General features: G+C 41.3%; 1 protein-coding gene across 6 annotated transcripts; it reads left to right on the top strand.

Annotated features, from left to right (window-relative positions):
• The first annotated feature begins 4409 nt into the window (after window positions 1–4409).
• On the top strand, window positions 4410–8876 carry LOC103441467 (protein WVD2-like 5). 6 transcript variants are annotated; one of them, XM_070826953.1, is made up of 9 exons: window positions 4410–4903; window positions 5463–5719; window positions 5809–6054; window positions 6188–6228; window positions 6425–6496; window positions 6606–6702; window positions 6804–6875; window positions 6957–7067; window positions 7970–8876. In XM_070826953.1, the coding sequence occupies exons 2-9, from the start codon at window positions 5543–5545 to the stop codon at window positions 8438–8440; spliced, it is 1287 nt and encodes a 428-aa protein (XP_070683054.1). In that variant the 5' UTR covers window positions 4410–4903; window positions 5463–5542; the 3' UTR covers window positions 8441–8876. The 6 variants fall into 6 exon arrangements, with proteins under 6 accessions (XP_070683054.1, XP_017189427.3, XP_008378379.3 ...); XM_017333938.3 differs by having other exon boundaries at window positions 4419–4903; window positions 5443–5719; XM_008380157.4 differs by having other exon boundaries at window positions 4450–4903; window positions 6185–6228.
• Window positions 8877–26764: the final 17888 nt, after the last annotated feature.

Genomic DNA, 26764 nt, shown 5'->3' with positions numbered 1-26764 from the left:
TCTCATAATTATTACATTATTATTTTAACAATATTTTGTTATTATATTATTATTATAATATTAGTTGAGAAAATAGAGAGACAAATGAGAGAAGGAAGAAGAAAAGAGATGGGGGTAGACGGTTTGCCCAATCAAGAAAAAATAAGAGGGGAAATGGGCGGCCAATGGGGCGGAGAGAGGGAATGAGGAGAAAATTAGAGAAGAGAACATGAGGGAAATGAGAGAAGAAGAATAGGAGAGAACCCAAACCAGGTTGACTCGTTCCTTCCTCATCGGACATGCGTGACCCGACGACTTTCCCATTGCTTTTCATGCGATCCAAGGTTCACCACCACCTGGAAATCAATCACCATCATCCCCCTTCCACTTACACCCAAGATTGTTGGGGTTTTGGCCCCATATCGCAAAGAACGGAACCGTCGGTTCCGGGGGTGCCACAATGGAAATCCGTTGATCGTGAAAGCTACGTTGACCACCACCACCACCAAAACACTATTCTTGAGGCCTGGAACAAATCCCAAAATATTTTAGGAGCGGCAGGGCACCAGAGGTGACGGATCAAAGCCACCTATTTCTAGGGTTTCTGGCGGATCGAGGCAAAATTCAGGTGTTTCCCACTCGAATTGGACCTCGGCCCAGGTATGAAAAATTTTCCCCTTGATTTGTTCTACATGACTGTAAAATTTGGTAATTTTTAGAAATAGTTGAATTTTCCGACGAGTCAGTGCGGGCGGCCGCCTTGTGCTGCGGCACGTGGGCTGAAGCACCCCCTAAACTTCCTAGGCTAAATTTGATACCCCAATTCCATGGGTGAAGTCCGATTGATGAAATCTCATCGTTTGAACATAGTTTTGATAGAGACTGCCACTTGATCCTTATATGAATTGATGATCCGACATTGGTGTCACCAAACCTTAATATGTTATAGTATGTAATATTTGAGAACCATAGGAACTGACGGATCGGGAATTTGAAGTACGGATCTTCCCGAATTGGATTTCTAAGTTTGTAAATCTAAACGTCGGTCGTCACTTTAATTTTAGCAATTGACGGAAATCTGACCGTTGGATCATTCCAAAGCTTTAGGATGTTGTTCTAGAAGCTTATTGAAACCCTTGGGAAGTTACGGATTGGAAATCTAAGGTGCAGTTCTTTCGGATCGAATTATGCAGGGTTGTGGACTCTACAGTTGACCTTCGACTGACTGTTGACTTTTGGTCAATGAGTTTCAAGTCATTCTAGAATGTCCTTGGGGATGTGTTTTATGTAAGTTACGTGTTCTATTGATATGAATTCTGAGATGTGATTTGATATTTGTTCCAGGCGACTATCGCTCGTGACGGCTCGATATTCGTGCTAGGGAGTTGTAGCGTGGACTTCAGGTGAGTAGGTCTTTTCTTTTTTATAGTGTATATATATATATATGTGATTGATAGTTTCCATTTATGCATTTGAAAAAGAATTTCTTACATACGCCTGGATTAGACTAAAGTTGAAAAGAATTAGCGAAATGACGGAATTTATGAAATATGCTACATCTTACGGGATGCACATGTATGCTTATAATTAGACCTGACATTTTCAACCCGACCTGTTAAAATTAGTATTTGGTTGAGTGCTAAACGGGTCGGGTCATTAACGGGTCATTTTGGGCCAACCTGCGAAACCCGTTAACACCCGTTATTGAGGACTTTTGTGTAATTTCAAATTTTCACTTTTTCATTCGTTTGCAGTTTGATAGAGTGTCTAGTATTGCTGCAAAATACATTGGGAGGCCAATTTCCCAGCTCCCACTTGTTCAGCCTAGTCATATTTCGTCTAGTTGGTTACAACTATCAAATCACCCCAGTGTTAATGCTCGCTCAAGGCTAGGGCCAGTCTTTCACATGTATGTTCACCTCCGCACCGCACGCTTGCCTTGGATCCAAGTAGGTGCTAGTCCTGTCGTACATGTTGCATTAGGCAACTCCGACTCGTAGGTGACCGCGAATAGCACCAGTCTTCGTGTGATTGTAGCACTAAAGCGTATATTATGATTACACCCAATCCAATCGTACATGATGCATTAGTCAACTTCGACTCATGTGCTAGCATAGATTGATGAGCATCAGTTTAGTCGTATAGGTCGCATTAGGCTTTGTGTGCTAGTATAAATTGATTGAACACCTGATTTTTTGAGATTTTGTGATTTTGGATGTCTTGCCTTTAGTTACGAGATATTGTGTCGTAATGAATTCTTGAGATTTTGCAGGCTACGGTAAGCATTTTTATACTATATGTAGTAAGTATATTTTGGAAACTATGCTTGTTTTACGATGAGGGGTTGCAATGTTTTCAGAATGGTTTTTATAAAACTTTATTTTCAGGCCCACTCACCCTTATTTTTCGCCCCTCCAGGTTTTAATAGTTGAGCTTTCTTATCGACGAGGATTCATGGGAAATCTTGGTATTGGAGATTACCTTTGATGGTATGATTCTCAATTCATTCTACTGTACTTTACTTATGCTCTAACATTACGTGTGAAATGGGTTTATTCCCGCTCACAGTGCACTCTTATATTTAGGCACTTTCAGGTTTAAATTTATTCACCTTTTCCACTACACTACATTTTATGGCTTTGTCACCTTTCAGGTGTTCGCCATCACAGCTCGATTCGGAGTCCAAGTGGGCATTCTGGATCGGGGTGTGTCAAAGTTGGCAAATTTGATGACTCCAATACTATTGTTTGTATGGTTGTATTGCCAAATTAAAATAAGAGATGCGTTATAAAATAAATCGTTTAACTATTTCCCCCCTCAGATATCCTACCTAGAAAACGGATAGTATCGTTTGTTAAAAAAAGAAAAAGGGAAAGTAAGACAAAGATGCAAATAAATAATAACAGTGTATTTTGTTCCATATGGTGAAAATATTGATTTCCAAATAGAAACCCTCAATTTGCAAACAATTGAATCAAAAAAGAAGGAAATTAACCCTACCAGAAAGCTAATTTAAATAATTGAAAGAGAAAAAAAAGTGAGAGTTACAGATTTGACATTTCCACCAGAGAAAGCAAAGTAAAAAATTATTGACCAAAATCAAAGTAAGAAATCAGAATTAATGCATTACTGCCTTCAAATTTCTAACTTATTGTATTTTATTTACCAAAAAAAAAAACATGACTTGTATTTGAACAAATTAATTAACTATATTAAAAAAAACAAAATCACCTCAAATATAATTTTTTAATTACTAACGATATTACTTAAGCTAATGTAACATTCCAATTTTGTGAAAATTAAATTAAATTAATTAATCATAATCTAATTACTCCAAATTTCAAGCGTTTGCAATCAATAAAAACATCTAATAGTAATGAACTTGTAGTTCAGTTGGTTACGAAAATTTGTGGTCTCAGTTTTCATATTCCTCTCCCTAAATTACCACTTGTAAATATATCTATATCTATATAAACTAAAGTAAGAAAGAATTCCAAAGGTACCACAATCCTATAGATATGCGTAAGTTGTCTTAAACCTCAAATGATGATAAAAAAAAAATGATAATACTAGAATAGGCAATAGGGCAATGTATGAGTCGTAGGATTTCAAATCATGGGTCGGTTAGAAAACATAATTTGCCATCAAAATTTACAATATCCACATTTTATCGATATTGACAATTCGTCTTTGAAAAACAACAAACATCTCGTTTCTAAAAGAACTGTCCAACCAGTTAAGTGCATTCATTTTTGCACTTTAGATTCATCGTGTATGGGTTACGGAACATAGATTGCTTATTAACATTGTCGATACGATATTCGCACCTTATCGATAACGACAATTTATTCTGTAATAAACAACAAAAATCTTGTCTTCAGAAGAAATATCCAAGTGGTTAAGTGCGTTGCTCTTTGCATCCGATATCTTATATTCGAATCCTCCTTCCCATTATGTCGCTCAAATAAAACTAGAATGAAGATATCATTCCACATTCTAGAAGTAAAACTGAAATAAGTAACAGTAAAAAAGTTGGTGTGGAGGGTTTGTTACTTTGTTAGCGGGCAGTAAGGGTGCGTTTGGTACGTGGGACGGGACGGGACGGAACGGAACGAGGCGTTCCGTCCCGCGTTTGGTACGCCAAAAATGGGTGGAACGGGCTGTTCCACGGGACAGATTTTGGGTGTTTTTGCGTCCCACCTTCCCCCCTGGAACAGGTTTGTTCCACGTCTGTGGAACACACTGTTTTACCATTTTAAGACAAATATACCCCATGTATTTTTCAAAAATTACACCTTCGTTCCGTCCCGTCCCGTCCCGTTCCGTCCCGTCCCGTCCCGTTCCGTCCCGTCTGCGTACCAAACGCACCCTTAATACTTGCCCGAAAACCGTAAAACCGTATATCTTGAAAGTACGGTGACAGTATATACAGTGTATTTGGTTGGCGTAGAGAGAGAGAGAGAGAGAGAGAGAGAGAGAGAGAGAAACCTGACCTGGATTTGGTGTTTTTAAATCCGAAATCGTATAAGCAAAAACGCCTCTTCCTCCGAGTCGTAACTGAGTCGGCCCCGCGTCTCCACTCACTCACTCCGACTCGCTTTCATTATTTACTCACATTTCATACGCTTCATTCTTCACTCACTCACTCCTTCAAATTTCAAATCCACAAAATTTATTATTTATATCGTTTATTATTATTTCCGATTTCATTTTCTTTAAACCCCCCAAAAATGAAAAGGAATTATCAAAACTCCGACTTTTGAATCCGAAAAAGATCTTCCCTTTTGGGTCCGGATCCTCCGATCCGCTTCCGCCGTCGTCGCTGCCGTACTCTCTTCACTCTCCGGCGCTCAGATCCTTGAAGCCGTCTCTGCGGTTGGGCCGGAGCTAATGGAGTTTTAGTTGTTGTTGTGCGCTTGTCGAGGTGAGTGGATACTCTTTAAGCTTGTTTTACAGTGGTAGTCCGTTTGGCTGCCGAGAAAATGTGATGAAATGGCAGGAAAATGTTGAATCTTGTGGTTTTTGTATTGATTTCGGCTTGAAGACTGAGTTCTGAGCTCTAGGGATAGCCAAATGTTGAATCTTGTGCCTTTTGCATTGATCGTTGATTTCCTTACTGGTTATTTGTTGCATGTTTGTGTTAGATCAGTGTAAAATTTAAAGATTTTTGTTCTGGAAATGTGGCTTGTGTTTTGTGCTTGATGTGGATTTTATTATATAATTTATTTATTTATTTTTCAGTTTTAAATCTTGGTGTATTTTTTATTAAATGAAGATTTTGATTTAACTAATTTCGGAATTTACTCCGAGGCAAGTATATCTGCACTCTGTTTGTTTGCTGAGAAACTGGAGGAAAATTAATTTAATTACAGTTCTTATTGGGCAATACCTTAAATTCGAGCCCGTATTCTATAGATAATAGTTTTGATGGGAATAATAATAAGATTGTTCTTAATTTTGTAGTTAGTGTGTCATGGATTCAGATAATTTGGCAGCCACCTACGGGCTTGAGGTGGCTCATCAAAACGGTGTTCATGGGCAGGCTGGTGTTGTTTCAGACGACATGAATGGGACCTTCAGCGAGAATGCTATGACGGAGACTGCAGCATCAAGTGGGAAAATTGGAAATGCTGATAAGGTGGATGACGGTGGGACTAATAGCTCGTCTGTTTGGGAAGCTATAGAGGCCAATGTCAACCCTGAAAGTAATGGTTTGACTGTTGCTTTGACTATTGCTAAGGTAGGAAGTGCTAGATTTCGGCTGGCTGGTTTGAGTTAATTATACGCGTCGACCTGATTTACATTTCCATCTGCATGTCTGTGTTGCAGGAAGATGAAGTGAAAGGTTCTACTCATTCAAAGCCCGCCAAAGTGCATAAAGGTCCAGGTAAGAGCAAGAATGAGAAGGCCCCTGGTCCCAAGAGCGTCTCCCCAACTTTGATGAAGAAAAGCAAAGATGGAAATGGCACTGAGGCAAAAGCTTCTGTTTCAAATGGTTCAGCTGCTCCAAATTCATGCCCGAAACAGCCTAACAAGAATAGATTATTTAATGGGAGACAGGTTCAGTCATCCAATGTAAACGTCAATTTCACCTTCGGTTTCCTTTTTTGCAGCTTTTCCAATCTTTGGATACAACGTTTGTGTTGTTTTATTTTGATATCTTTGTTCTTGTTGATTATTCTGTCTAATCTTTATTTGATTCCAGCAGCAACCTGAAAAACTTGATGCAGAATTGTCTGAAGGCAGCGTGTGAGTAATGCTTGTGTTTATGTTCTATTTCCTTGTCTCTTCTTTATGCCTTAGGGGTTTATGTCTCATATTGCTTACGTTTAATTTTTTCTCCCTAATTCTTGGAGACCATCTTGAGTTGAGATGTTTAATTTGGAAACTATCTTTATTGAATTGTTCGCTTGGCTATTTGTTAATTGTGATTTTTCTTTTACAGGGAGAAGGCAAAGCTGAAGCCTTTGAAAAAAGGCTCCCAGAATCAGGCTGAAGGAGAATCACAATCCTCTTTGTATCCTTAACCTTTTGAACATTTGTTGCCTACTAAATCTGCTGGTCTTCTTACATTATTTGTCTATTGCCTTTTATTCGTTTTTCATTTATCCTTAACTGCATCTTAGAAGTCCAACAGAAGGAGATAAACAGCCTAGGGTTGGGACACTTCCGAAATATGGTTTCAGTTTTAGGTGCGATGAACGAGCTGAGAAAAGGAGGGAGGTTAGTTTTCTGCATTGCATCTTTCTGATGTTTTTTTCGTATGCTGAGTCTTCCAACACTATCTCTGTTATCGAAGTAACGTTTACCATTACCTTGGGCAGTTCTATACTAAACTGGAGGAAAAGATACATGCAAAGGAGATGGAGAAGAATAATTTGCAAGCCAAGTCCGAGGTGGTATTCAATCAATGGTGGTCAACCGAAACCTGTGTGCGAATCCTGTTCTTATTATGAATGTTGTCTGTTCTTATACAGGAAACTCTGGAAGCTGAGATTAGGATGCTCAGGAAAAAACTGACTTTTAAAGCAACTCCAATGCCAAGCTTCTATCAGGAGCCTCCACCTCCTAAAGTGGAGCTGAAGAAGGTATATCTTTTTCTTTCAAAATCACAAATGGCATGATGCATATTCTTTTGTTCATGCGTAATTTCCAGTTTTCTGGTGAATCTGATTTTGTGCTTGAGTTTGGAAAACTCTTTATTTTTTTGTCATATATAGTAAAGTGGTGGGGTGTGCAAGTACATTATTGACGGACTTCTAAATGGTGATTAGTTTATAACTTTGGCCATGACCCTGTTGGACGCATTCTGGTTGCATTTCCAGTTTTCTTATATTACAGTTGTCGTATAGGATGCCTTTGGTAGATCTTCCTATATAGTTCTGCTTATATCTCTTAGTTTAGTAGCATGTGCAACTGTTAACAACTGTTTATTTGGTAAAGTACTGGTCCTAAATTATTTTCCCATTCTTCAGTATTGTACATGTAATTTTCCTTCACAGCAAGAGAGTGCAACTTTTACCACTTATACTTCTGAGTTCATGCACCTTTTTCATTTTTGGAAAATTGAACATGTTAATCAAGCCAATCCTTAAAGTTATCAATCACTTAATAAGACTCTCACGATCTGACCCCATTCAGTCAGTTGGAACAGTGGTAGTATCTGAGTTATTATTGACAAGTCTAGTACAGCTACCATACTTCGTTTGATTGGAAAGGAGGCACCACAGATGTAATATTTTGATGCTGCCAACAACTGTTTTACCCAAAATTGCACTGAGCATTACAGTTCATACTTTGTTAGTCTACCGAAAGCTTATAAAAATCGGTTTCAAGTTTCTTGACTAATACGTAGTCTGAACATGTATTCCTACTATGATTAGTTAAGTTGGAACTGCATAGTGATAATCGTGCTTCACTGTACTTAGCTGTTATTTGACAGCAGTGCACTGCTATATTTTGGCCTTGACGTCTAGTGCAATTTATGCAGATACCAACTACAAGAGCCAAGTCTCCCAAGCTCGGACGTAGGAAGAGCTTACCTCCTGCAGTTTCTGAAGCACACGGTAATACCAATGGTCGATCTAGCAGGCTTAGTCTGGATGAGAAAGTACCTCAGAACACTGCTAAAGGGCCCTCTCCTGTGCATCCAAAGAAGCCACAACGGAAGTCTCTTCCTAGACTCCCGTCTGAGAAGACCACTTTACCAAATGTGGTGAATGAGCCAAAAATGACTTCTAAGGCAGTAAATGAGGAAAAGACCAACTTAATTGCTGCAACGATTGAGGAGAATGCCACCGTGCCCACTGCAGAAAGTGAAGCTGGATCTCACACCCAAGAGGAGGCAGCAGTTCCCAAGGCCGAGGGAAGCAAAGAGCAGTCCCATACAGATGATGAGACAGCGGATGAAGACCAACACCAACCCGTCTATGTTCAAGAACCTATAACCTCGGAGCATTGAGCAGAAAGCATAGACAAAACTGAACGTGCAGAGAGAGCTCCATCAAAAGACACCGTTTATGAAAATAAGAAAGGTAATAGACCTGAATCAATTTGACGACGAAGGCATGAAGAATTTTGCATTATGGTTTGTGATGTCTGTCCTGTCCGTAGTCAGCAGCATGGTTGTTCTGTGTGCTTGCTTTCAAGGTTGCTGGTCATTGTCATCGGAATTCTGAATTCCAGTTTTCCGCACCGTATGTAACCATTTGCAAGGTTGTTTTTCTAATTTATATGTTTAAGCATATGCATTAGTTGCCGGATAATTGGGAAGACTTGGGGAAAATTTTGGAAAAACTTTTGTTAGATATAGTTGGTGCTTGGAAAATATATATGTTAAGCTGGTTCTGTTGAACAATTGGGAATTGTGAATCAATCAAGGCTGATTTTGTGTTGTAGATTTTCCCGGTCACTTCGATGTCTTGAACTTTACTGCTTTCTGTATTTTACTTCAACTCCACAGGGTAAAACCAATGTGTCTTGCTGGTTCAACATTTTTCGTGGTTGAGATGTGTATCGAAAGGTGGAGAGGAGGTTCTGGGAAAACTACTTTTAACTCCTTAACGACGTAGTTTTGGGCGAGATAAACCCAGGCCGCTTGGTTCTGCATCTTCAGCCACAAATGATTATATTGTAGGGACAAAAAGTAAAAACTACTTTCTGTTTTCAAAATTTGGCCTTAATTTTTTTTTTTTTGATTTTCAGTTTTCAGTTTTTCATTTTTGGGTTTTCAATTTTTTTTCAAAATTGAAAGTAGTTACCAAACAAGATTGTAGTTCTTGAAAAAGTGAAAACAAAACTAAAAACTAAAAAAGAATGATTATCAAACGACCTTAATTATACAAAACCTACATAAAACTTAATTTTGTAATTACCAATGGATGCGTTAACTCCGCCTGTGTAAGTTTATCTTACATTGCCGGTCCCAAGCCCGGATAAAGGAGGAGGGGGAGGGCGTCAGGTAGTCGACAGCCGGCACTCCATGATTACGTCGAATCTTTATGAAAATGAATCCAGAACGAAATTGCGCTAAAGCTAGGGCGTCACCCGTAAGTGGCGCGCTGTGTGGCCCGAGCACAGTGATAAGTGAGCAAGGGTCGCTGTATCTCCATCGGCACCCGGATGCAGTGTTAAATGAGCAAGGGGGCCATAGAAACTTCTTTTCGAACGACTCCACTCAAAGTTGTTTGGGAGCATATGCTCCTATCAACTTTACACGGGACACACAAAAGAAGTACTTTGATCCTATTAGACGGGGGAGGGTGAAGAAGCTAGGACAGAAGGGTAGAGTTCAAGAGAGCAAAATGCGTTTAGGAACGTGGAATATAGGAACCTTAACGGGAAAATCTATGGAAGTAGTGGAAGTTATGGTGAGGAGAAGGATAAATATTATGTGCTTACAAGAAACTAAGTGGGTTGGTTGTAAGGCAAAGGATCTAGAAAACTCAGGGTTTAAACTTTAGTATTCGGGCACAAATAGAACGAGAAACGGTGTTGGCATCATCGTGGACAAGACCTTGACACAAGATGTTGTAGATGTCAAGAGGGTAGGAGATAGAATCATAACAATCAAGATTGTAATAGGACAAGAACTTATCAATGTGATTAGTGCGTACGCACCTCAAGTAAGGTTGGATATGAGTTCGAAGGAGAAATTTTGGAAAGACCTTGGAGACTTGGTGCAAGGAATTGCTCAGACGGAGAAGTTATTTATAGGAGGAGATTTAAATGGACACGTGGGCAGGGAGACAGGCAACTATGGAGGTTTTCATGGTGGCCATGGTTTTGGGGAGAGAAACGAGGATGGGGAAGCTATCTTGGATTTTGCAATGGCAGATGATCTCTTCTTAGCCAACACCTTCTTTAAGAAGAGAGAAGAACATGTGATCACCTACAAGAGTGGGTCGTCAAAAACACAAATAGATTTTCTTCTAATGAGGAAAGGGGATCGTATAACTTGTAAGGATTGCAAAGTTATACCAGGAGAGAGCGTGGCTAATCAACATCGCTTGTTGGTGATGGATGTACATATCAAAAGAGTGAGAAAAAAGAACAAGACTTGGAAGTGCCCAAGGACTAGATGGTGGAATCTAAAAGAAGAAAAACAAGTCATTTTCAAAGAGAAAGTAATCACCCAGTGTGTGGGATAGAGAGGGGGAAGCTAGCCAAATGTGGGATTCCATGGCTAGTTGTATCCGAAAAGTAGCAAAAGAGGTATTAGGAGAGTCCAAGGGCTTTGCCCCACACCAAAAGGAATCTTGGTGGTGGAATGAGGAGGTACAAACAAAGGTGAAGGCTAAGAAGGAATGTTGTAAAGCCTTATACAAGGATATGACCGATGAAAATGGTGAAAGGTATAGAAAAGCGAAGCAAGAGGCGAAGAAAGCTGTGAGAGAAGCTAAGTTAGCGGCTTATGACGATATGTATAAGCGACAAGATACCAAAGAAGGAGAGTTGTATATCTATAAACTAGCTAGAGCAAGGGAAAAGAAGACAAGGGACCTAAACCAAGTGAGGTGCATCAAGGATGAGGATGGAAAGGTTCTTGCTACAGAGAACGCGGTTAAAGACAGATGGAAAGGTTATTTTCATAATCTTTTCAATGAAAGACATGAAAGGAGTGCTTCTTTAGGGGAGTTGAGTAACTCAGAAGAGTGTAGAAACTACTCTTTTTATCGTCGAATCCGGAAGGAAGAAGTGGTTGTAGCTTTGAAGAAGATGAAGCATAGAAAAGCAGTAGGCCCAGACGATATACCAATCGAAGTGTGGAAAGTTTTGGGAGAGACAGGTATAACATGGCTCATTGACCTTTTCAATAGGATTTTGAAAACGAAGAAGATGCCAAATGAGTGGCGAACGAGCACTTTGGTGCCTATCTACAAGAATAAGGGCGACGTACAAAATTGCATGAACTATAGGGGTATTAAGCTAATGAGTCATACAATGAAGCTCTGGGAGAGTCATTGAGCATAGATTGAGGCAAGAGACACGGGTTTCGGACAACCAATTTGGGTTCATGCCAGGGCGCTCAACCATGAAGGCAATCTATCTCTTACGAAGATTGATAGAAAGATATAGAGATGGGAAAAAAGATTTACACATGGTCTTTATAGATTTGGAAAAAGCGTATGATAGGGTCCCAAGAGACATTCTTTGGAGGATTTTAGAGAAGAAAGGAGTACGAGTAGCATATATCCAAGCTATAAAGGATATGTATGAAGGAGCAAAGACTGCCGTAAGAACTCATGAAGGACAAACCGAAAGCTTTCCCATAACTGTAGGACTACATCAAGGCTCATCCTTAAGTCCTTACCTTTTTGCGTTGGTAATGGATGAGTTAACAGGACATATTCAAGATGATATTCCTTGGTGTATGCTTTTCGCAGACGATATAGTGTTGATAGATGAAACTCAGGAAGGGGTAAATGCAAAGCTTAACCTTTGGAGAGAAGTGTTGGAATCTAAAGGTCTTCGCCTAAGCCGATCAAAGACATAATATATGGAGTGCAAGTTCAGTGCAAATGGAGGCCAAAACGAGTTAGGGGTGAGGATCGGAGATAAAGAAATACCAAAGAGCGACCGTTTTCGTTACCTAGGATCTATCTTGCAAAAGAACGGAGAATTAGATGGAGATCTCAACCACAGAATACAAGCTGGATGGATGAAGTGGAAGAGTGCATCCGGCGTGTTGTGTGACCGCCGTATGCCACTGAAGCTCAAGGGAAAATTTTATACGACGGCAATAAGGCCGGCGATGCTGTATGGCACTGAATGTTGGGCGGTGAAGCATCAACACGTACACAAAATGGGTGTAGCGGAGATGACGATGCTTCGTTGGATGTGTGGGCACACAAGAAAGGATAAGATTAGGAATGAGGATATCCGGGGTAAAGTAGGAGTAGCCGAAATTGAAGGAAAGATGAGAGAAAATCGGTTACGGTGGTTTAGACATGTGCAAAGAAGGCCTATTGACGCTCCGATTAGAAGATGCGACTATGGGATAGAGGTTCAGGGCCGAAGGGGTAGAGGAAGACCTAGGAAAAATTTGGAAGAGACTATAAGAAAAGACTTAGAGTACTTGGATCTAACGGAGGACATGACATAGGACCGAGCACAATGGCGTTCAAAGATTCATATAGCCGATCCCACTCAGTGACTTGGATTTTCCAAGTCTCAAGCTGAGAAGTTTTCCTCATTCGGGAAATTAAGGGAATACTACCTCAACCTACATGCTCCACTCACAAAGCTTCAACATACAAGCTTCAACAAAAGAAAATTCAAAGAACTTAGCGAATAAGGCTTTGGTGTATTTAACACAATACGTTGAAATGAAGGAAAGCTATTTATTGATATCCCCGATAAGTTACAAATATGTACATATACATGAGTCAAAATAAACAAACAAGAGGGAGCCTTCACAAAGGTTGCTTAGGAGAAGTCTCAGCAGTCGGTAGAGCCCAGAAAGAGCAAGCACTGGAGGGGGATCATTTGGAGCCTCAGTATTGGACAGAACCCTAGAAGGAGGAGGCAGCAGAGGTTGATCATTTGGAGCTTCATTACGCGGTACAGCCCCAGAAGACGAAGGCAATAAATGCCTTTGGAACAAACCCACAAATCTCTGATGATCAAGTAAAACCTGACCATCAGATTCCTTTATCTGGTCAAGCTTCCTCTTCATGTTTGTAGCATAGTCATGTGCTAGCCGGTGCAACTGTTTATTCTCATGCTTGAGCCCTTTAATCTCCTGTTTGAGACTCATCACTTTAGCCGCCAATGATTCAACTTAGCGGGTTCGAGCAAATAGGCGTTGGGCCATGTTAGACACAGAACCTGCACACTGAACACTGAGAGCCAGAGAATCCTTAACAGCCAACTCATCAGATCGTTCGGAAAGTAGTCTGTTATCTTTGGGAGTGAGAAGGTTCCTGGCCACTACCGCAGCGGTTATATCATTCTTCATCATAGAATCCCCAACGGTAAGAGGACCAGTAGGGGAGACGAAGGATGGGCGCCATATGTTGTCTGGAGAAGGCGTGGCTGCCTCTTCAACAAGGTTCAAGTCAAAACGACGGTCGGAGGGGCCAGACATTTTCAAAGGTGTTGAAGAGAGAAGAGGTCGGACAAATCAAGATCTTAGAAGTGCAAGAATGGAGCTTCTACTGGTGGAGATTCAAGTGTGCTTTGGAACTTAATGCCAGCCTCTATAAAAATCTGCACTCGACGGAGTTTCAGAAATCGAAGAGGCGTTTGCTTTCTCAAAAGCTGGGTTGCTCAGAGACCACGAGACGTTTGCTTTCTCAAAAGTTGGGCTGCTCAAAGACCACGAAGGCCGATCTCAGAAATCGAAGAGGCGCTTGCTTTCTCAAAAGCTGGGCTGCTCAGAGACCGCGAGGGCCGATCTCAGAAATCGAAGAGGCACCTACTTTTCCAGCCTTGTCAGCACCTGTCACACGCACACTCAGCTTTGCGGAAATTATGGGCATTATGTCGAAGATTTTTGGTGAAGTAAAAAGCACATGAATCTTACTGTTCAATCACCCACTTCCTACACGCAACATTAGCTCATGGGTACCACAGATAACTTTGCCAAAGTTCTCTAACAAAGTTGAGACACGTGAAGCTTGCAGCTCCCACTACATCGCTCTGACCAAGAAGGGTAAAAGAATAGCAAAGAAACAGCACTAACAAAGTTTAGACACATAAATTTTGAAGGTCTAGCTACCATATTATTACCCACAAGGGTAAAGGAACAGTACCACTGCTGGATAATTGGAAAGTCCCTGTGTGTCAACCTCTGTGCTTCGTGGCAAGGTAGACTAGCAAACATGCCCAATCTTTTCTCACATTCGAGAAAACACTCCCAACAAGATTGCTTGCTCCAAAATCGAAGAGGCACCGCCCTCCGAATCTCGAGAGCCAGACTCCCAACATGATTACTTTCTCAAAAATCGAAGAGACACCGCTCTCCGAATCTCGAGAGCCAGACCCCTAGCAGGATTGCTTTCTCAAAAATTGAAAAGGCATCGTTCTCCGAATCTCAAGAGCCATATCTCCGACATGATTGCTTGTTCGAAAACCGAAGAGGCACCACTTTCCCAACTTCAAAAGCCGGATCTCCTTGGATAAAGCTTGTCTGTAATCTTCACACGCAACATCAGCTTCCAGATACCACAGACCACTTTTTCAAAGTGCTCTGACAGAGTTAAAACATGTGAAGCTGGCAGCTTCCACTACCGTGCTATGACCAAGCAGGGTAAAGGAATAGCATTACTACTTGTTGTTAGGGAAACTCCTATATATGTCGACCTCCATCCCCAACGGACAGGCAGACCTGCAAAAATGCTCAACCCTTCCTCATATTTGAAAGGGCACTCCCAAAGAAGCCTTTCGAATTATTCAGCTTTCTTTCCCCCCGATAATACCTCTGCAAACAAGCTATACTAGAGCAAGAATATCTCATATCATCAAGGTTAAAAGCAAGAGTATCCCATATCATGCTTTTTCCTGTCTTTTCCTTTGGCCTTGTTCTTACCTGCAAGACAAGCAGAAAGAGAGCAATCAGTCAGCACTTGGAATCAAGCTTCCAGTCAGGAACTGACTGCCTGGAACCCCTTACTTGATTACTTGGCATTGCTCTCGAGTACTCATCTTCAACATCTTATGCTTCCAGGGAAGATACCGCATCTGCCTGAGGAACAGATAGGACAAGTGACAAGGATACAAGGAAGCATGTGGAGACAAGCGTAACAGCACACGTGTCGATACATCCACTACTCTGTCAAAAGCAAAAGTGTCCCATATCAGCAGGGTCGAATGTACTATAGATTTGATGGACTTGTTTTAACCCTCAAATTCTTCAGTCGGCCTTATACTCTGGAGGAAACCAGAAAACCCTCCAGCCCAGTTCAAGAATAAGCCTGTGGAAAGTTACTTCTTCAAAAGCAAAAGTATCCCATATCATCTCTTCTCATTTTTCTTCTCTTTATCCTTCATGCTGCCTGCAAGATAGGGAGAATGTGAACAATCAGCTGGAACTCGAAATCAAAGTTCTGATCTGGGACTGATTGCTTGGAGCTCTGATTGCTTACCTTGTCTGTCACCTCTTTCAGCAGATCCCCTAGCTCGGCGACTTGGGGGACTCCTACTACATGGTTTGTATCACGCTTGACCAAGCCTGAAACTACAAGTAAGCTTCAAGTGAAATTGATACATTACCTTGTGCATCTCCACCAGTTAAAGATACCACCCTTGGATGGAGGAAGAGTACTTCTAGAGAAGATGCCACATCTACCTACGAGACAGATAAGGCAAGTCAAGACGATACCACACTTCGGTACTTAGAAGTTTCGTGATTATGAGATCATTCTCCCACAATATTTCCTAATGTCATTTGTACTAAATCATTCACTTGTACTCACTAAAGGAGAGCTTGAACCTATGTACTTGTGTAAACCCTTCACAATTAATGAGAACTCCTCTATTCCGTGGACGTAGCCAATATGGGTGAACCTCGTACATCTGGTGTTTACTTTCCTATCTCTATCCATTTATATACTTATCCACACTAATGACCGGAGCAATCTAGCGAAAATCACAAAAAGCGACCGTTTTAGCTACCTAGGATCTATCTTGCAAGAGAACGGAGAATTAGATGGAGATCTCAACCATAGAATACAAGCTGGATGGATGAAGTGTAAGAGTGCATCCGGCGTGTTGTGTGACCGTCGTAGGCCATTGAAGCTCAAGGGAAAATTTTATAGGACGGCAATAAGGCCAGCGATGTTGTATGACACAGAATGTTGGGCGGTGAAGCATCAACACGTACACAAAATGGGTGTAGCGGAGATAAGGATGCTTCGTGGGATGTGTGGGCACACGAGAAAGGATAAGATTGGGAATGAGGATATCCGAGGTAAAGTAGGAGTAGCCGAAGTTGAAGGAAATATGAGAGAAAATCGGTTACGGTGGTTTGGACATGTGCAAAGAAGGCCTACTGACGCTCCGGTTCGAAGATGTGACTACGGGACAGAGGTTCGGGGTCGAAGGGGTAGAGGAAGACCTAGGAAAACTTTGGAAGAGACCCTAAGAAAAGACTTAGAGTACTTGGATCTAACGGAGGACATGACACAAAAGCGAGTGCAATGGCGTTCTAGGATTCATATAGCCGACCCCACTTAGTGGGAAAAGGCTTTGTTGTTGTTGTTATTGTTGTTGTTACCAATGGATGCGTTATTATTCCAATTTAGTGAAAGCCTGTGTTTGGTACCCTGATAAGGATTGTGGACTAGACTCGTTGTTTGATGTTTGAGTGCAGTCCCACATAACCAAGCTGTTTGAATGTCATTTTGACCCATCATGCATTCCAAATCTTGTTTTCATGTCTCACTTTACCGTATGTCGTTGTTGACCCTAAAAACTACTAAGCCTATGTAGCGCATAGGCCGAGTAACTAATAAGCTAACTACATCATTCGGTTATGTGCGGGGCATGCCAACTTGACGGCCGAGCTCGACTGGGGAGTAAAATATGCTGATATCATGTTGAGCGCGCTGCTGACTTCTCGATCTTGCGACTACGGCTGAGGAAGGAACACGTCTCGACCCTTGGGTTATAAAGTTTGAAGGCAAGGCTGCTAGTCTTGTAAAGTTCACGGATCTCGGCGTTGGGTTCGGTCACGGTGATTATATTTGTAAGTGTATAAGCACACTGAACTGACACTAAACTATACAGACATAAATACTCAAATGAGATAAATGTCTTGATGGTAAACGTGGTTCGGCCGTCAGAATGCCGAACTCTAAAACGTACTTGTGAATACCCAATCATAAAACAAACTCGGTATTCAATGTGCCGAGCCTAGTAACTTGTAACACCTCACTTTGCCGATAAGGCTGATGAGATGACCTCTACCAACAAGGACTCGAGAATCCTTGTCGACTGAGACTTGGATAATAACCAGTCGGCCTCGAAGCAGTACTCTCTATCCAAATTGAAGGTGCTCATTGATCGGCTGATTCTACTGCTCTAGTGCTATTTATCCAAACTGAAGATGTCACCAATTGCCTTGGCGGGAAGAAAGGGGAAGAAGATAAAATCTCAAGGTTGTTGAGAACCTTTGTGCAGGGCAATTTGTGTGTTGAATTGGAGGAGCTTTCAATGATGCACTCCTTTCTCTATTTATAGCAACGAATTACCTCATGGCCTAACTAGAAATGGGCTAGGATTAGAACTCCTCAACCCAATTTGATCCAGTTTCGGCCAATCCTAATTCCCATAGGACTTTTAACTAAGCTTTTTAACAAGCCAGATTCATCCTCTAATTCTCAGCATCCTTAGCCTTAAGACTCCTTATTGCACTAGCATTCGACTAACTCACCATTATCTAAACCAAACCTCTTCGTAATATGATTCGGCCGACCTTGACTAAACGACCCATAACAAGATTCTAGATGAATGCTATTGGGCTGAGAATGACTCTAAGCTTGGCCCAAAATAATATTTTGGACCCAAACATTGCCCCCTCGCTTCTGAGGTTTTCGACCTACAAGTCTTGGCTGAGCCTCGACCTTGAAGAAGCGAAATAAACCCTTAGCATATTCCTTCTACTAAACCGGAGGACATTGAAAAGCCTCAAATACTCCAACCACCCAGGCGTATTTGTTAGACACGATTGCACGATCTCTTAAACTTATTAGATTCCCTGCCACATGGTAGTTCCTCAGCCCACCTATCATTCTTCAATAATGACGTTCAAAGCATGCAGGCACTGAAACGTCCATTCACCATAAACCTCGCCGTCACACTCAATCGTGCATCCTCAATTTGCAAGCTTTTCGACCTCTTCACCTGGATTTTCAAATCTCTGCTATGATTACAAAACTCTTTGGTCGAATTTACCCCTAATTCTTTTAAAATTAAACTATTGATCTTCTTCCCAAATGTCTATAAACACTCATCTTCATTTGGATTTTCACGCTTTCAAACCTCCAGAAATTCTTACCATTTGCTCCCAGCCTAGAAAAAAACCAAACTTTGAAACCCAGAAAATCTTCAACCTTCATCAATGGCTGCCAACACCTTCATCACTAAACTCGTTGAAGAATGCGACAAGTGCTGAGACTTCATTGATTGGAACGCCATCAAAACCCTCTGATCTGAGGGTGATTCGAGCGCCTCCCACCAAACTCTGGGACCACTTTTCAAGGACGACGTCCTAGAGTCAATCACCAAGATGTTGAAGGCCCACTACTTTGAACCCCTATTTCAAGGGTACGATTGGTCGAAGTAGGAGTTGGCCAGACCCCAAGGAGCTTGGCCCTCGACCACTGCAGCGTAGGCTGCCTGGGTTACCAGCATGGAGTCACACTTCAGCGACGAGTGGAAGACTCTTCGCATGTTTGAAGCCATTAAGCTTTCGATCCATGAGATCAACATGGACCAAGAGCTTTTAATGGCCGCCCTAAGCTTTTTGTGCTCAGCCACTAATACAATGATTCTTCCCCTTGGCCCCATCAGGCCAATCGTGCTGGATATCATGGCCATACTTGGCACTTCCCCTTCTGGTTTCCCAGTCGACGCCGTTCTGTCGCGGTACAAATTGGACCTGGACCTGAAGGCAATCTTTGACGAGGGTGTCGTCGAAGTCTTGACAAAGAAAAATCAAGGGTCGTTGAAAAAAGATGTGCAAAAACTGCACAAAAATTTCTTCAACTACAACACTTTGATCAACCACTTCACTGGTTCGGAAGAGGAGGGCCTCATTTCACCAAAAATTCTATAAGTTGAAAGGTGTTATTTATATTTACTGGCTACCTCAGGGGCCATCAAGCGCAGATAACCTTCATCGGTCGCATGAATTAAAAAGCTACCTTAAACATTGGGCTCATCCATTAAGCTCTCTAGCTTTGAGCAAAGAACCAGCAGACATGGCCGAAGTCTCATCTCGGCAGATCTAACACAACTTCCTTTTGTGCCATTACTTTGAATTCTCATTTTCCTAACAAGCACTTTTGTGTAGGCTTCATAGGAGATCGAGCTCGACGCTCTTATTTCTAGTACTTCGGGGACGGCTGGGCCTTCTGCTTCCACAACCGAGCCCTCTGTAATTACAGCCAAGTCTAACGCATTCGCCAAGCTGCAAAAGCTTATATCTTTCTCGGTCTTACAAATCCTTCAATGTAAAGGCCTCGATTTTGTTGGATCTAAATGACCTTGCAACCGATGACCTTCTGAGCTATGAAAATGTCGTTCACTTGTCTACTGTCCTAGAACAAACCTGATAATATTTCACTATCTTCGAAAGGGCTCTTTAGGCAGACCATGACCTCAAAGCTGCAATGGTCGCTCATGAGGCTATCCAACCAGAGCTTGAGGCCATAAAGGCAAAGAAGGAGTGACTAGCTGATCTTGACTGTCAAATTGCTGAACTTCAACGTCAAAGGTCGACCGTTGCTTCCAAGCTTGAAAAGGATTTTGAGTCGAATAAACCTCGATTGGCAGAGTAGGTGGCAGGTGAGAAGCAAATACAGTAACTACAACTCGACAAAAGAACAAGACAGGCCGAGGTTACAATGGGCGAAGTAAGGTGGCTAGAACTGAAAGCCTCTCTTGAAGCTTTTCTTCCTTCGACTCCTTAGGATTTTGTCTTTAGTTGTAGGCCGATTGACTATTTGTAACTTTACTTGTATGCTCGTTTCAAATCAATAAAAATTTTATTCTTGCATTTGCCAATTGATCGGATAATATTTCTTTAAGAATTTCCCATTGATTGGCAATTTATGAATTAAACCAGTTCGATCCTTGAGGTGGTATGCCCTTGCTGAGGACTTTGTGGATGACGAATGGTTCTTCCTAATTCGAAGATCATTTCCCAAATCTAGGGTCTTTAATCCTTATTGGCAACACAGTTTTCCATACTAATTCACCTTCGCCGAACGTCTTTTTCCTAACTTGTCAATTATAAGCTCGTTTAACAATTTTTTTATGAGTCACCAGTAAGTTATAGGCATCGAGACAAGCTTCCTCCAAGTCCTCTAACTCTTGCCTCTTGGCTTGACTATACTCAGCACTGAACAAACTACTTTGTTCGATAACTCGTAACGAGTTTATGCTTAGTTCGACCGGTAGCATCGTGTCGTGTCCATAAGTCAACGCATATGGGGTCGTTCTGTTGCTGATCAGAGTGAAGTTCGATATGCCCATAATGCCTCGTTTAACTTCAAATGCCACATACCAGGCTTTTCTTTTATCATTTTCTCAAGGATACCGATTAAAACTTTATTACTTGCTTTGTCCTATATGTTTATTTATGGATAATATGGCGTGGACTAATCGAGCTGAATTTTCAGACTTGCCGCGTACTCTTTAAACCTATTGGCTGTAAAAATTATGCCGTTATAATTGTTTCTAGTATGTCGAATCTTGTCACGATGTTTTCTTCTACAAAATTATAGACCTTTTTAGAAGTTAACTCGGTGTATGACTTCACTTCGCCCCACTTCGTGAAGTAGTTCGTCGCAACGAGTATATCCATGCATGCTTTGATGATTTGGAAGACAGCGTAATTTTGCCGATTATGTCTATGGCCCATCCTCTGAACGACCATGGTTTAGTGACTGAGTGAAGTAGTTCTACCGAGACTCTCTATATAGGTCCATGAATTTGACATTGTACACAACCTCGCGCGTATTCAATGCAATCTTTCAATATACTTGGCCAGAAATAGCCGTGCTGGCGAAGCAACCATCGTGTTTTACATCCAGATTGATGAGCTTCGCATATCCCTTCGTGTACCTCTGTAATAGCTTGGGCGGCCTCCTCTGGGCCGAGGCATAATAGCAACAGACTGTCTTCACTTTTTTGGTACAGCTTATTCTGGTACATTACGTAATTTGTGGCATGTAACCTTGTCATGCAGTCATGGTTACCACTGGGATTACCAAGATACTGCATAATTAACTTTCTCCAGTTGTTTGGTAATGTATCGACCGCACAAATATCTATAGGCTCCTCTAGTTCCAACAACGAAGGTAGGGACATAACTCTTGTATGGATCACGTGGTCATTTTGGAGAACTTGTTAATTAACCAAGGCTGGGTGTGGATGTTGTACTACTGGTATGACCCGGCTTAACTCGCTCCCCAAGAGTTGTGCTCTAGAGGCTATTTGAACCAATTCGTTTACATTAGTATTTTGAACTCGTGAGATGTGCTTGAATGTAATGCCTTCAAACGATTCGGCTAAATATCTAGCAACCGTGTGATAGGGCACCATAGTACAACTCATGCAACAAAAAGTTCCATTGAATTGGTTAATCACAAGTTCTGAATCGCCAAGGACGAGCACGCAGGTAGCCCTCAAGTCATGAATGACGTTAAGGCCGTTCGGCCTGATTATTTGTACAGTCGAAATCCAGCTTGAGAGAAAAATACCATCAGTAGTGATCAAGGGATTGGATGACAATTCCAACGCCAGCCGAGGTCGAGGTACTAGAGCCATCAAAATACATCGTCCAATAATTATCACATGTTTCTACCATGCCAATTTCGACGTTGTTGCCCCTAAAACTGTTTGGAGAAAGATGTTGAGCTAAGAAATTGGCCAGCACTTGTTCTTTTACAGCTTTTTGGGGCACGCATTGCAAACTAAATTCGAACAACTGATAAGAGCATATTTATGCGACTTAGTTGGCTTGTTCTTGTGCATTTATGTCGGGTTTCCTTAGTTATTTTAATGTTTAAAGTCATTTTCGTGTGTTTTCAGATTTTATGGACAAAGTAGGCAAGAAGATGCATTTTGGAGCATTTTGGAGCAAAATGGAGCTTGGAATGCATGTCACATATTTGGGCCAAAGTGGATGGACGAATGTGAGAACTAAAGAGGCCAAGAATGTGAAGAATTATGGTCCAAAAGATGAAGAACTCAGCCCAAAAATTTGTCACCCCAACTTGCCTTCATTGCCATGCAAAACAACATAGAATTCCCTTTGGATTCCCATGCCATGCTTGATCACTCTTGTCACCTACATAATTTCTGATTTCATGCTTCAATTCATTTAATTATTACACTTAATTGCTTGATACCTCTTGTTCCCTTCACCCACAAAATTTTATACAACTTTCACAACCCTAACATGCACCAATTGATGCTCCATCATTCACATTTGGAATCCCATGCCTTGTGTACCACATGTTGCTGCACCTTTGACCCATTTATTGACACATTTTCACCTCCCTTTCCATCTCTATGCAATGTACACAATCATTCATGCCCCCTAGCTACAAGACCACTCCATTTTACCCTCCACACTTTGCATCATCACTTCATTTTCACCCTTGGACCATTGCACACCACATACACTCTTTGCCGTGCATTCTCCCTAGCCTAACCTGATTCTCTAAAGTTTTTGGGGCCTATATATACATGTTTACACCCCTTGGCAAAGGGTTCACACTCTCATATTCATCATTCATCACAGAAAATTCGTCCATACAACCTCTAGGTAGCAAAACACCCAAAAAACACCATTCTAGTGCCTAGAAAACATAACAGCCACTCCACCTTCTTCCACCCTCTTTGCCTAGTTCTCCACCACCCTCCAACCCTCAAACACTCCTCCACACTTACCCTAAACCTTTCCATACCATTCCCCATCCATTCTACATCATAAAACTACCCAAAAATCCGTCCACAAAGCAATCTGCCGCAAGCAAGCAAAGGAGAATTCTTGGATGCACTTGCTACCCAAGTTGGAGCATTTTAGGTGTTTTCTTTCCTTTGATTTTAATGTCTAATTTTATGTATCTTTGCTTTGTGAGTATGAGGAACTAAATCCCTCTTAGTTAGGGGGTGATTCGAAACCATGTTCATACTTGCAATATGATTTGATTACATCCAGTTGTGATTCATAAGTTGTGAATTCAATTTACTTATCTGATCGTATAAGAAATGATTTGTGTATGTTGGTTGAGAGTGCACGCTTAATTTTCATGCATGAATTTAACGCTAGAATATAAGGGAGTTTCACCTAATCGTTATGAACTTATATTCACAAGTAGTGAAGGTTGCTAGTCACAATCACGTTAAGTAAATTCTTGGCATAAGTTTCATGCAAATCATAGTAACGAGTGCCTCGTCAATGCTTATGTTTTTCATAGAAATTAATGATTCTTGCTTGTATCTCTATTATGCAATTCATGTAGGGAACTTGTAGGGAATGTTTTGGGTTGTCGTATGCAATCATCCAACCCAATAACTTGTGGAAAAACTGAGGGTTAATTAGTGCAATTCACGGTTAATTTGGGGCGTTGAGTATTCATAGCTTATCGAAAAGCAACTGGAAATCGTTTTGTATGCAAGTGTGACATGTGTGGAGAAGAACCTCCTAGCTAGCCTTCCATCCATAAGTTTCATTCAAATTCATTTTACAATCTGTTTTGATTCACTTAAATTTGTCTAAGAATTTGTTTACTTTGTTCTTGTCTTAATTTAATTATTTTCGTCCAAAATCAACCCCATCTTATTTCTTTGAGTCATATTAATTAGAACTTGTCTTAGATTATGTTTTTAAGTGTTTTAGTTCATTAGAAAACCAAAATTCGTCCAAGTTTGTGTTAGAGTCCCAAAACTGCCCAGATTGTGTGTTTAAGGTAGTTTTGAGTGTTTAGGGGCTGTTTTGAGTCTTTTGGTTTGTTTTAGTGTTTTAAAGTATAGTTTTGCATTCTTTGAGTCTAGTTAGTGTTTTAAACTTTGTTTTTACGTTTTCAAGTCAGTTTCCAAGTGATTTAGCAATCCCTCCTAATCCCCGGCAACGGCGCCAAAAATTTGATGCGAAATATATAAGCACACAAATTAAACCCTCTTTTTATCAATTGTAGTAAAGTATGTAAGTAGGGATCGTTGGCGTATGTTCTATCCAAGGACATGCATCCGAAAAGTGTCCTCAACTCATTGAGAATGGTGGATGGGAGAGCGCTAATGCCATTGGGTTTCAAAGCCAAAATCAGCCAAGACATGATCCATATTCCAACACGTATAATCCGGGGTGGAGAGACCATCCAAACTTCAAATGGAGAGAGCCACAACAAGCCCAACCACAAGGAGGCTTTAGGCAACAACCCCCGGGCTTCTACAACAAACCATACGCACCCCCTCAAGTCCAACCACAATCTGCCCTAAATAATTCAGGTAATGCTTTGGATAATGATACACTTGTTAAGTTACTAACCACTTTGACTAATGGGCAGGAAAATCAAAACAAGAGAGTGGACCAACTAGAGAAACAAATGGGGCAGATTGCCGACGTTGTTGGGCAGATTAGAGACCAAGGAAGGATTCCTAGTTCTACCATTCCAAATCCGAAGGGAGGCTTTGAAAGTGCAAAGGCCATACTCTTGAGAAGTGGAAAAGAGATTGGGGCAGGTTCTTCATCAAAAACAGGTCCCAAAGAGGATGAAATGTTGCAAATGGAAGAGGAGGAATCAAGCCCACCCACGGCAAGGATGGACACACCTATGCCGCAAGTGTCCATGGCCCCTAAACCTTCAAATCTGTCCAATAAGGGTAAGAATGTGTTTAATTCAATTCCGACTAATGTTTTTCCTTTGAATGTCCCCTTTCCTAGCAGATTTTTGCAATCAAAGAACGAAGAGGAGGAAAAAGATGTTCTAGAGACATTTAGAAAGGTGCATGTCAACATTCCCCTCCTTGATGCCATAAAGCAAATCCCGAAGTATGCCAAGTGTTTAAAGAAGCTTTGTACAACAAAGAAACGTGTCCGGGAGAAAGAGGTGGTACATGTAAGTGAGAATGTCTCCGCCATCTTGCAACATAAACTACCCCCCAAATGCAAAGATCCGGGGAGTTTTACAATTCCGTGTGTCATTGGTAATACCCGTTTCAAATCTGCCATGCTTGATTTAGGTGCTTCTATAAATGTTATGCCATATTCCATTTATGCATCTATGAACTTAGGAGCATTGAAAAATGATGGTGTAATCATACAATTGGCCGATAGATCTAACGCTTATCCAAAGGGAGTTTTGGAAGACGTTTTAGTGCAGGTTGATCATTTAATCTTCCCGGCAGATTTCTATGTCCTCGAAATGGATGAATCAGACCATGCCCCTTCATTGCCCATCCTCCTTGGAAGGCCATTCATGAAAACGGCTCAAACGAAGATTGATGTGGCCAAAGGATTAGTCACTATGGCATTTGGTGGTGACATGATTAGTTTTAAAATTTCTGAATCCATTGAGACTCCTAATGTTGTTCATTCTTGTTGTGCCATTGATAAAATTGAAAAGATAGGACTGGACCGTTCAGCACCAAGCACAAAGGATGCATCAACAACCATGCAAGACGAGGGAATTGGAGTGGAGTACAAGGACCATACGGCCACTGCCCTCACAATGCTCAAATTGGCCGAAAGCACCATGGGGAAGAATGTTCACATTGCTGCCACTTCATCACATCACATAGGTAAGCCACCTAATCCAAATCCAATTCCCATTAAAGTTGATAGGTGGTTCCCTTCTTTGGTGCAGATACCCAAGCAGATCCCCGACGGTGGGCACAGGAACGTGAACCTTAGGCAACACAACGCACCCATCAACAAACATCACTATCCATTTCCGTTCAAGGATGCAATGTACGAGAGCTTTGTAGAACAAGATGTGGAGGAGACAACCCACTATGCCGTGGGTTCCCATGAAGGTTGATCAAGGTGTTCATCGTCCGGCTGGAAGACGTTAAAGCAAGCGCTTTAAGGGAGACAACCCATTTATTCTGCTTGATTATCAATTTTATTACTTGTTTAATTATTTTTGGTTATGACTTTCTATTATGAAACATTAACAAATATGCAAAGGATTTTAACATTAAACTTCATGGAAATGAACAGGAAAATGGGAAATAAAGAAACATAGCATAATACAAGAGGGAGCCTTCACAAAGGCTGCTTGGGAAAGGTCGCAGTAGTCAGCGGAGTTGCAGTAGTCGGCGGAGTCTCAGCAGTTGGTGGGGCCACGGAAGGAGGAGGTATCGGAGGTTGATCAGTTGGAGCTTCACTACGCGGTGCCGCCCCAGAAGACGAAGGCAGATGTTGTTGGAACAAACCCACAAACCTCCGGTGATCAAGTAAAATCTGACCATCAGTTTCCTGCAGCTGGTCAATTTTCCTCTTCATGTTTGTGGCATAATTGTGTGTAAGCTTGTGCATTTGTTTATTTTCATGCTTGAGTCCTCTAATCTCCTCTTTGAGACTCTGTATTTCAGCCGCCAACGATTC

Source organism: Malus domestica, chromosome 08 (genome assembly GCF_042453785.1).
Source record: "Malus domestica chromosome 08, GDT2T_hap1".
Classification (NCBI taxonomy): Eukaryota; Viridiplantae; Streptophyta; class Magnoliopsida; order Rosales; family Rosaceae; genus Malus; species Malus domestica.
This window is presented reverse-complemented; position numbering and strand designations above follow the sequence as displayed.